Source organism: Scomber scombrus, chromosome 18 (genome assembly GCF_963691925.1).
Source record: "Scomber scombrus chromosome 18, fScoSco1.1, whole genome shotgun sequence".
Taxonomy (NCBI): Eukaryota; Metazoa; Chordata; class Actinopteri; order Scombriformes; family Scombridae; genus Scomber; species Scomber scombrus.
Window position 1 is genome coordinate 6,011,953 of NC_084987.1, and position 11,437 is coordinate 6,023,389.

General features: G+C 41.9%; 2 protein-coding genes across 2 annotated transcripts; both read left to right on the forward strand.

Moving 5' to 3' along the window:
* Positions 1-823: 823 nt before the first annotated feature.
* Positions 824-3,411, forward strand: LOC133999907 (perforin-1-like). The gene is made up of 4 exons (XM_062439256.1): positions 824-1,356; positions 1,505-1,643; positions 2,051-2,262; positions 2,577-3,411. Exons 1-4 carry the CDS (start codon positions 824-826, stop codon positions 3,409-3,411), a joined length of 1,719 nt encoding a protein of 572 aa, XP_062295240.1.
* Positions 3,412-6,672: 3,261 nt separating this feature from the next.
* LOC133999748 (perforin-1-like) lies at positions 6,673-11,214 on the forward strand. Its single transcript, XM_062439044.1, has 4 exons — positions 6,673-7,230; positions 7,365-7,503; positions 9,814-10,025; positions 10,338-11,214. The coding sequence occupies exons 1-4, from the start codon at positions 6,698-6,700 to the stop codon at positions 11,212-11,214; spliced, it is 1,761 nt and encodes a 586-aa protein (XP_062295028.1). The 5' UTR covers positions 6,673-6,697.
* The last annotated feature ends 223 nt before the right edge of the window (positions 11,215-11,437 follow it).

Consider the following 11,437-nt stretch of genomic DNA (forward strand, 5'->3'; position numbering starts at 1 on the left):
CTGAATTAAGAATACAACTCAGGCATTTAAAAAGGCGATTCCGTTTTCTATTTGTATTTCCATTACTTGTTGCTTTTCCTTATTCTATTCGCTAATCGATTTGCTGAGTCATTTACCCTCTCCATTTCGCCTCATCATTGCCTTATATGGTAAAAACTTTGCAAATGCAAATTGGCCATGAGCTGAGATGTAAGAAGCTATCTGATTGGCTATCACCGGACATTCAGATGTTGGAGGGACGCTGTTCAGACTGCAGTGTAGCTGAGATCAGAACAGAAACTTAAAACAGTTGCGATTTTTGCAGCGGGACCGTTTTTAGATCTATTAGACAGATGAAAGATAAATCCAGAGCCACATCACGGATGGGAACATAGTTTTTTCCAGACAGCTGATTGATGAAGACATTGTGGTCCACTGCATTGAAGGCTGAGCTGAGATCAAGGAGAATTAAAACAGATTATATGCCTGCATCTGCAGCAAGCAGTAAATCATTGGTACGATGACCAGTTCAGTCCCAGTGATGTGTGGAGAGTGAAAGTTGTTACCGTAGTTACCCGTTCCCCACTTGTAAAAAGCATTCTGGTTGTACAACTGCGAAATTGGGATTTTTCATGAAAGCTCAAATATCCATTGTTCAATCTAATTAAACCCACATTTTTGTTGTTTATAATTTTGTCAATGCACAGTATTTCAAACCCTTAAACAACTAACTCAGTTATTATACAACCTCCCCAAGTCAGCCATGAATGCTCACAAGTCTTAAACATGTTCATATCTTTTCAACTTTTTCAGGTTCGCATCTGTCAGCCAACTTAACTTCAACATGTTTGTGTTGAATATTTGCGTCTGTGCTGGCCTCATGCTGTCCCTGCCTCAGTGTACGTATCAGTCATGCAGAGACGGGACACCCGAACAGTGCCAAGATGCAGGATTTGCTCCAGGTTCCAATTTGGCCGGGGAAGGCTTCGACATCACGAAAATGGAACGTAAGGGGGCCTTCGTGCTCGACATGAAACAGTGGAGACGAAAGGACAAAACATGCATCCTTTGTAACAACCCCTATCTGGAGAACAAAAAGCAGAAGCTCCCCTTGTCAGTGGTGGATTGGAGGCCAAAGCAGTTCTGCAAGGCGAAAGTGGCAACTGCAGTTCACAAATCCAGTGAGTCTCTAGTTAGTTCAAGCACATCTTCAGTTGAGAACGACTGGAAGGTCGGTCTAGATCTTAAGGTAGGAAGTAAAGACGCCTCCTTTGTGCTGGCTGGCAGCAACTCTAAACTGGCTGCTTATTCCATTGAGAAAACAAAGAATGACAAGTACAGTTTCACAACCCAAAGCATGTCCTGTGAGTACTACAGGTAAGATCAGAGCTTGAATCTAGGTTGTCTTTTTGCAAAAATAAATGCAATGAACAAAATGAATGAACTTCAATGCATAAATGAAATACTTTTATTGTTTTGTTTCATGTGGTCTGTCTTTTCTTGTTTCATACCTCTCTGGAAACAGCTATCGAGTGTCCAGCACTCCCAAGTTGCACAGAGAATTTAGAAAAGCATTGAAAAGGCTCCCCGAAACCTACAGCCCTGAGAACAAGCAACAGTTTTACAAACTGATTAACAACTTTGGGACCCATTACATCACCAAGGTAAACCAAAAGGATGGCAATACATTTACACAACAGAGAAATTATAGAAAGCAATAAATATACTTGTGCAGAGGGTGTTTAACTATATTGTAGAAAGCTGAGGTTTTTGTAGTGACATGAACTGAGACGGAGAAATAGATTCAGATTTTCGAGACACCCACGTGCCCCAGACAGCGCACGGCTACAGGAATATACTGTTTATTGGTAACAAAACCCAACTTCAACACAGAGTACTCATACTGGAGGAAAGTAACTAACTGTACACATAACTTCACTCATGGTGCAACCTGCCTTCTCCCATACTGGCAAACTATAAACTACTAGAAATATTTTAGGGTTAGTGTGTGAAGAACAGTATCACTCATCACTTCGTACTAGCCCCCCAACATGCTACAATATCTTTCCAGGTGAGATTGGGAGGAGGCCTTCAATCTGTGACCAGCATCAGGGAGTGCCAGGCCAGCCTGCAGGGCCTCAGTGTGGATGAGGTGGGGATGTGCCTGGGAGTTGAGGCGTCTGCTACCTTCAAAGGTACAGTAAGTCCTCAATCACATCGCTGCAAGAAGGACCTCGAGAAGACAGACAGTAAGTCAGCGTTCTCAAGCCTCTTCAGCGACAGGTACAGAACCTTTTTATTGTATATTTTGTCAGATGCATTCTATTAACTTTATGCTTCAATAAGCAAAGAGCCAAACTGTCATTGAATTTAATGCCAGAACGGAAAAATGTAAAATTTCAAAATGTCCTAGACAATATTTGTGATGAAAACAAACATGGTGTAGACTGTGAAAATCATGTAAGGCAATATTTATTCCAGTTATATTGCATGCAATGGCTTCATGGACTAGAGTTAGACATCCAAAAGTAGTGGGCTCTTCTTCTGTTGATGTATTCCCCGGCTATCAGTTGTTATAACAACTTCTTTATCTACAGGTTCACACAAATAATGGGGGGCCATACTACGGAGCCAGACCTTCTCTTCTCTTCTGAAAAACATCCATCAGCCTACAAGGAATGGCTGAACACATTACCACTCAATCCAGACATCATCTCATATTCTCTGGACTCTCTGCACGACTTACTGCCTGTCAACACCCCTGCCCAGCAGAACCTACGATTGGCCATTAGCCATTACATCCTGGAGAAAGGCCTGTTGAAGAACTGCAGCAACCACTGTCAGGGCGGCATCAGAAGCAACTCGAGGGATCCCTGCGCCTGCCTATGCCACAATGACCCTGCTGTAACCTCAGACTGCTGTCCGACCCGTAAGGGCATGGCACACGTCATCATAACTGTAAAAAGGGCCACCGGTCTTTGGGGAGACCACACAACTGGCACAGACAGCTATTTGAAAGTGTTTTTCAACGGGCAGATGGTGAAGCATACTCCTGTCATTTACAACAACAACAACCCACACTGGAACACGATCATCGACCTGGGCAGCAGGGATTTGTCAGCAGGAAAAAGAGTGAAATTTGAAGTTTGGGATCAGGACAGCGGCTGGGACGACGACATCCTGGGAGAATGTGACCAAAGTCTGTTTAATGGGGTGAAAGAGGATTCCTGTTATCTGAAGCACGGTCAGCTGTTTTTCAAAGTGGAGGTGATATGCGCTCCAAGTCTGAGCGGAGAGCTTTGCACGGACTATAAACCTTCGCCTATGAGTCCAAGTCTAAAGAAGATGTATGTGTCCCGTCACGCCCAACCTATTCCAAAGGAAATGCTGTTAAAGATGGGCGTGTTTGTGAATGGAACAAACCCACGTTGAAACCAGAGTCTTACTCCTGAGAGCCAAAAGCATGATTTTATATAATACCTGTATTTGGCCTATTGATAAAGTGGCTCCAATTCAGGACACTTTGCTTTATATTTTGTGTGCTCAATTTTTATTCAGTTTAATCTATATTAAGGCATTAATGCAGTTGAAGTAAAATTAGATTTGTGCTTTAAATATTAGATACACAAGGTCATCTTAAAATCCTTGCAGTTGCTTAACAGTGACTTTGATTCAAGGCAGCTTTTACAAACTTATTTTTTGCGTCACTTATTTTTACTCCTGCATTTCTTTTTTTTAATTTTAATGTTTCTATACAAACATCATTTACATATTTGACATTCTAATGACCTGATTTTATAACTTTGATATATGCAAGTATGCATTTTAATATCTATATTCTGTTATGTGTTTATTCCTATGAAGTGTGTGTGTGTGTGTGTGTGTGTGTGTGTGTGTGTGTGTGTGTGTGTGTGTGTGTGTGTGTGTGTGTGTGTGTGTGTGTGTGTGTGTGTGTGTGTGTGTATGAATAGTAACTTGGCTTATTTGTAGTGGTGATGTTAGGTTTTACTCTGCGTTTTATTGTTTCCTTTAACTGCCTTGGGACTTCAGATGGAAATGAGCTGGTAGTTAAATCTAGTACACAGCAATTTGTTTCTGTTTCGAGATTAATGTGTTTTGTACAAGTTCCCTGATATAAATAAATTTAAATGAAAAAAAATGAATAAAATGTTCTAGTGTGTTTTATGCATTTCAATCACATATTTTGTCTTGTGAAGCTTTTACATGATTTTTAACTCAAATTTCTAGTATGAGAAGGAGAGCAAAGTGAAGAATTGAACAATAAAGCTTGATGTTTCCATGCACGGCCTTCACATTAGACATGTTTCATATATTCCATATGTCAGTTGCCACTAAATCCCACACACTGCTCCTTTAAGTAAAAGTACAAAAGTATAAGCAGCAAAATATACTTGAAGTATTGCAGTAAAAGTACTTGAGTATCATGAGCTTGATGTAGTATGCAGTATAACACTAAAAGTAGTGGTTTGGTCCCTCTGGCTGATATATTATAAAATATGACATCATTAGATTATACTGAAGCGTCAGTGTTAGAGCAGCATGTTACTGTTGTAGCTGCTGGAGGTGGAGCTAGTTTACACTACTTTATATACAGTTAGCTAGTTTAGTCCAATGGTTCCCAACCATGTGAGAAGTTTAAAGGGGGGGAAAAATCACTTTTTTTATGGAGCTGTTAACAACTCAGACATCTGAAATGTGAGCCCGACTACACACTGCTTTTTGTAAGACGTCAAAAGACAAAAAGGTTGAAAACCACTGGTTTCATCTTTAACAGTGTGTTGTATTTTAAAAGAATGTTATATTATCCATTGTGTTATGATTCATCTGAAAAGTAATTAAATAAATGTTGTGGAGTAGAAAGTACAGTGGAAGTATAAAGTAGCATCAAAGGGAAATACTCAAGTAAAAGTGCCAAAAAAGTACCACAAAACTTTACTTAAGTACAGTAGTTGAGTAAATACTTAATTACTTTCCACCACTGTTCCTCTTGCATTTCTACTTTATAAATTTGTTACTAACATAATATCTTCAATGTTTGAATCCATGCATTTTCTGTTTTCACTGTTTTCGTATAAAATATAGTAATTGTTGTATTTTGAAATTAATTTTGTTTCGTATCTATAAATATATATTATTTATATGTTAAAACAGTCAGACATGGCTAATTGATTGGTGTTACATTGTCCTGCTCTCATCTGGTCATACCTCTTTCACTTGAGAGAAATGACCGTTTGCATGGACGAAACTATCAAGCTACCGTTATTTCAAGCTACTGCTATTTTCTGTCCACCTCAAAACCCACTGTCTTCTCAGCCCCTCCTCATTATGTCCTGCTCGGTTTTATTTGTCTTATAAAACATCAACCACTGACATCAATTCTCACAGTCGGTTTCACGCTTGCAGCGTGGACAGGCGAGAGAAGGTGAGTCTATGCTGATTTGCTTGCTTTAAACTTGATTTTTTAACTTGATTTGAAAATATGTAACCTTTGATGGCTTTTTTAATGATAACTATTTACACAGCAATAAAAAAGGTACAAAAAATGCCCTATGAGCATTTGGGCTCATAGGGCGTTAACAGATCACAGATGTAAGCAGGTTCCTGATTGTGCAAGGCTTAGAAAACAAGCAGTAAATTCTTACGCTTCGTTCACATATTAAAAGACTGACAGCATTTTGTTTAAAGCTAGTTTTTAAGATGTCATGTGCTTGAGAGACTAAAGTGCATTGCAATTGTAATCTCTGCAGAAGATAAAACCACAGATGACCATCTCTAGATTTGCAAATGAGAGTGAAAAATCGTACATTATGCACTTTTCATTTAATTGCAGTAAATGTATGGACGTCCAGTTCTTAATTTCAGCAAAGCAAGACATATTAAAGCAAACATTGGTGGTATCCGGTTTTATTGGGATATACAGATGCGTATCAACCTCTTTTAGTTTAAATAGATTTACAAGCATCAGCAGCAAGCAAAAAGTCTTTGGTACAATGACCAGATCAGTCCCAGTGCTGTGTAGAGAGTGAAAGCAAAATTAGATTTTTATTGCTGTTCAGGAAATAAATCAAGAGACATTTTTCTTTCTAAAATCTTGGATAAAAAAAGGCAGCTTATGCCACTTTCATGTTTGTATTTTAGAGTTACCGTAGTTACCAGTTCCCCACTTGTAAAAAGCAGTCTGGTTGTACAACTGGGAAATTGGGATTTTTCTGAAACCTCAGATACTGCAAGTGCCTGAAAATCAAACAAACATGGACACCTCTTGACTGACAAAGTCCATTGTTCAATGTAATTAAACCCAAATGTTATGGATGCTACATAATTTTGCCAATGCACAGTATTTTAAACACAGGAGTCTTCAATCCTTCCGATGCATCTTACATTCTGATAAATGACAGAGCTTGAGAGATTGGTCAAAGATTCACAGAAGTATGTCTTTCAGAGGAAAACAGTGACATGTTGAACATTTGGAAATGCATTAGTTACAATATCAGGAACAACTGTCTAAGATACTTCTTTTTTGACAAGTGGATGTGCAGTCATCAAGTGCAATACTGCATTCCAGGTTGTCAGAGAGATCACTAAAGTGACTGAATATGGTGTTAAGTTATTTAGACTGTGCAAAAAGGAACTTGTTCATGTTTTTTCAACTTCATGTTTTTTCAGGTTTGCATCTGTCACCCAACTTAATATCAACATGTTTGTGTTGAATTTTTGTGTCTGTGTCGGCCTCGTGCTGTTCCTGCCTCAGTGTACGTATCAGTCATGCACAGACGGGAAACCCAAAGAGTGCCTAGAAGCAGAATTTGCTCCAGGTTACAATTTGGCCGGGGAAGGCTTCGATATCACGAAAATGGAGCGTAAGGGGGCCTTCGTGCTTGACATGAATCAGTGGAGACGAAAGGACAAAACATGCACCCTGTGTACCAACCCCTATCTGAAGAACAAAAAGCAAAAGCTCCCCTTGTCAGTGGTGGATTGGAGGTCAAAGCAGTCCTGCAGCGCTGAAGTGACAACTGCACTTCACCGATCCAGTGAGTCTCTAGTCACTTCCAGCACATCTTCAGTTGAAAACGACTGGAAGGTCGGTCTAGATATTAATGTGGGTGATAAAGGCGGTTCATTGATGTTGGCTGGCAGCAACTCTAAATTGGCCGAATACTCAATGGGGAAAACAAAGAATGACAAGTTCAGTTTCACAACCCAAAGCATGTCCTGTGAGTACTACAGGTAAGATCAGAGCTTGAATACATGTTTTTGCAAAGATAAATGCAATGAACAAAATATATGAACTTCAATGCATAAATGAAATACTTTTATACTTTTGTGTCATTGTGGTCTGTCTTGTATCTCTCTGGAAACAGCTATCGAGTGTCCAGGTCTCCCACGTTGCACAGAGAATTTAGAAAAGCATTGAAACAGCTCCCTGAAGCCTACAGCCCTGAGAACAAGGAACAGTTTTACAAACTGATAAACGACTTTGGGACCCATTACATCACCAAGGTAAACCAAAAGGAAGGTGAAATGTTAGAAAGCAACAAATATACTTGTGCAGAGGGGGTTTAACTCTATTGTAGAAAACTGAGGTTTTTGTAGTAACATAAACTGAGGCAGAGAAATAGATTCAGATTTTGTAGCAGCCCATGTTCCTTCCTTAGTGTGAAGAACAGTAGCCCTAATCACTGAAATGTTCCACCAGCCCTTAGCTTTGGGGGTGTAGTGGTGTAATCTGGGTTTTCTTGATGCCCAGACACCAGCAGACTTTGCTGAACACTCCAGCCTCAAAGTTCCACCCCTGTTCACTGTGTCACTCAGGCATGTGGAAGAGGCAGAACATCTTGCTGACCAGTCGCTCATCGGTGGTGGCAATACTCTGGTCAGGAACTGTGTACACCTCAAGCAACTTAGTGAAATAGTCCACGGCCATAAGTACACAGCAAATCCCCTAGTTGGTGGTAGGGAAGGGACCCAGGATGTTAATGCCCACACGCTCTATCGGGTCCCCTACCTGGGAGCATACCAGTGCTGGGTCGGTCCCTTCCGAGCACAGAGCTCTATATCTTGGCAACACCCTGGCCAGCAGAACCAGGACCCTGAAGAGGCCTGGCCCGTGGATGAACTGGAGGACCCTTGAGTTTAGGTGATTGGGCACCAATAACTCAAAGATGGCATGATAGCCCCTGGGGGCCTGCCAGGGGAGATGGAGGAGGCTGTCCTGGCTGGTGAGGCTGGGCCACTGTGCATAAAGGGCCTTGGTTCAGTGCCGATACTGCTGCCTACACTGGTCATTGGCGTACCCCCACCCAATCCTAGACCCAGGAGAAGACAGGGTCTTGGCCCTGGTCATGCATACACTTTGGCATGGAGCCGGTGGCGAATCAGTAGTGTCTCAAGCCACTGTCCCAGCTGCTCTTCTGGCTCCTGGAAGTTCTCCACATCCCCAATTTCCTTTAGGGCCTGATTGAACCCCTCCACCATACTGATCCACTGAGCAGTTTGTTTGGAGAACTGGCTCACCTGCACCTGGAGCGTTTTGACCTCATGGTCGAGCTTACGTTGGTTTATGTATGCTTGGGCAACTCCAACATTGAGGTGGTCCACCAGGGCTTCTGTCAGACACGTGGCTGCAGTAATAGCTTCACGCCTGCGTTTCTCCTGCAGGTCCTTCCACTCGCTTTGCTTCGCCTGGTGCTCCTTCAATAAACGAGACAACATCTTTCTTCACTGCTAACTAGGAATATTGCGCGAATGTTTTTTTCTCATTTAATCTAGCTGACCAAACATGAGCAGACAGGAAGGTTGGAGATGCTACCACCTGACCAGCACACAGCCGCATGTCACAGGACTACAGGAGTGGATTTGGTGGTGAATCAGACAGGCTAAAGCAAAGCAAAGCCAAGCAAAAGAGCTCTTCCTCAGAGACTGGAGGTCCAGTTACTCCAGAAACCTCCCCCTCGACGACGTGGATGTCTGCCCTCGTGGCTCACGCTGAGGGTTTGCTGTTTAATAAAGCATTAGCATTGCAGAACGGGTAGTCTAACAGGAGTTATGATGCTGCCACAGCAGCGAGAAGCACGCAGGATGATGGACAGATCAAGATGCCGTCTGCCACTCACCTCTCCTAAACGCATCCCTAACGTCAGGTGTGAAATTGATTTTGCCCTGTTGGTAATAATACCATTTAGTTTCAGTTCAAGGACCCTGGTTTTGTGAGGTAATTTTTTTTTTAGTGGCCACCATTGGTACTGCACGTTCATGTGACACACACACACTGGCCCATAACGACTTTTTTCCTGTGCACAGATGTGAGGGATGAACATAATGCATGTGTCCACAAATTACACACAAGCCAAGAACAATTCATACCTTAGATTGACATTGGCATCCCTCAAACAAACGTGGAGTCAGAGCAGGGTGAGGCAAAACTGACTGCTGACTGCTCACAGCTACATTTAAGGACTGAGAAGTGATTAGCCTCACCTGCTGACAATCAATGATTGCAGGGTGTGGCTAAACTAGAGTGGGGAGGGAGTGCTACCCATCACACACTCATATTGGAAAGAAGTAGCTAATGGTGGTAGCTAATAACTTCACTAATGGTGCAACCTGCCTTCTTTCATAATGGCAAACGGTAAACTACTAGAAACATTGTAGGTTTAGTGTGAAGAAAAGTTGCACTAATCACTGTGTAATAGATAACATCTGTGGAGATTTGGAGCACAATTTACCTAACTTAAGTCTGTAAACAGATTGTCTCAGAACATGCTGGGAACTCAGTCCACCTATCCCCAACACGCTATAATATCTTTCCAGGTGAAATTGGGAGGAGGTGTTAAATCTGTGACCAGCATAAGGCAGTGCCAGACCAGCCTGCAGGGCCTCAGTGTGGATGAGGTTGAGATGTGCCTGGGAGTTGAGGCGTCTGCTACCTTCCATGCTACAATAAATGTTCAGTCAAAGCACTGCAAGAAGGACATTGAGAAGTCAGAGAGTAAGTCAGCATTCTCCAGCCTCTTCAACGACAGGTACAGAACCTTTTTCTTATATGTTTGTCAAAGGCATTCTATTAATTTTATGCTTCAATAAGTACACTCTAATTATTTCCACAAAAAAATGGCCAAACTGTCATTGATTGTAATGCCAAAATTGAAATATGTGAAATTTCAAAATGTCCTAGACAAAATTTGTGATCAAACCAAACATGGTGTGGACAGTGAAAAATCATGCAAGACAATACTAATTCAAGCACTACAATTAAACATCCAAAAGCCATGGGCCTCTCTGCTGTTGATGTAGTCCCCAGCTATCAGTTGTTTTAACAACTTCCTTCTCTACAGGTTCACACAAATAACGGGGGGCCATACTACGGAGCCAGACCTTCTCTTCTCTTCTGAAAAAAATCCATCAGCCTACAAGGAATGGCTGACCACATTACCACTCAATCCAGACATCATCTCTTATTCTCTGGACTCGCTGCATGACTTACTGCCTGTCAACTCCTCTGCCCAGAAGAACCTGCGATCAGCCATTAGCCATTACATCCTGGAGAAAGGTCTGTTGAGGAACTGCAGCAACCGCTGTCAGGCCGGCATCAAGACCGACTCGAGGGATCCCTGCGTCTGCCACTGCCACAATGACCCTGCTGTAACCCCAGATTGCTGTCCGACCCGTAGGGGCATGGCACGCGTCATCATAACTGTAAAAAACGCTGCTGGTCTTTGGGGAGACACCACAACTGCCACAGATGGCTATGTGAAAGTGTTCTTCAACGGGCAGATGCAGCGTACCCCTGTCATTTACAACAACAACAACCCCCACTGGAACACGATCATCGACATGGGCAGCCAGGATTTGTCAGCAGGAAATAGAGTGAAATTTGAAGTGTGGGATGAGGACAACTGGTCAGATGATGACCTTTTGGGAAAATGTGAGCAGGGTCTGTCTACTGGGGTGAAAGAGGATCTCTGTTATTTAAAGTACGGCCAGCTGTTTTACAGATTGGAGGTGAAATGTGCTCCTAGTCTGAGCGGAGAGTTATGCAAGGACTATAAACCTTTGCCTATGAGTCAAAGTTTGCTGAAGCTGTATGTGTCCCGTCATGCCCACCCTATTCCAAAGGCCATGCTTTTAGAAATGGGCGTTTTTGTGAATGGAACAAGCTCACAGAGAAAAATGAGTCTTACTTCTGAGAGAAAAAAGTATGATATGTTATAATACTTGTATTTGGCCTGATAGTGTTGATAAAGTGGCTCCAATTCAGGACACTTTGCTTTATATTGTGTGTGTGTTCAATTTTTATTTCAGTTTAATCTATATTGAGGTGTTATTGAATTTAAAGTAAAATGAGATTTGTGTTTTGAGTATTTCATACACGAGATCATCTTAAAGGTCTAGCAGTTGTTTAAAAGTGACTTTGATTCAATGCACCTTTTACAAA

Coding starts and splice junctions, on each gene's coding strand:
- LOC133999907 (XM_062439256.1), top strand. CDS start 824: ATGTTTGTGTTGAATATTTGCGTCTGTGCTGGCCTCATGCTGTCCCTG. Junction 1,357..1,504: donor ATGTCCTGTGAGTACTACAG/GTAAGATCAGAG, acceptor CTCTGGAAACAG/CTATCGAGTGTCCAGCACTC. Junction 2,263..2,576: donor TCAAGCCTCTTCAGCGACAG/GTACAGAACCTT, acceptor CTTTATCTACAG/GTTCACACAAATAATGGGGG.
- LOC133999748 (XM_062439044.1), top strand. CDS start 6,698: ATGTTTGTGTTGAATTTTTGTGTCTGTGTCGGCCTCGTGCTGTTCCTG. Junction 7,231..7,364: donor ATGTCCTGTGAGTACTACAG/GTAAGATCAGAG, acceptor CTCTGGAAACAG/CTATCGAGTGTCCAGGTCTC. Junction 10,026..10,337: donor TCCAGCCTCTTCAACGACAG/GTACAGAACCTT, acceptor CCTTCTCTACAG/GTTCACACAAATAACGGGGG.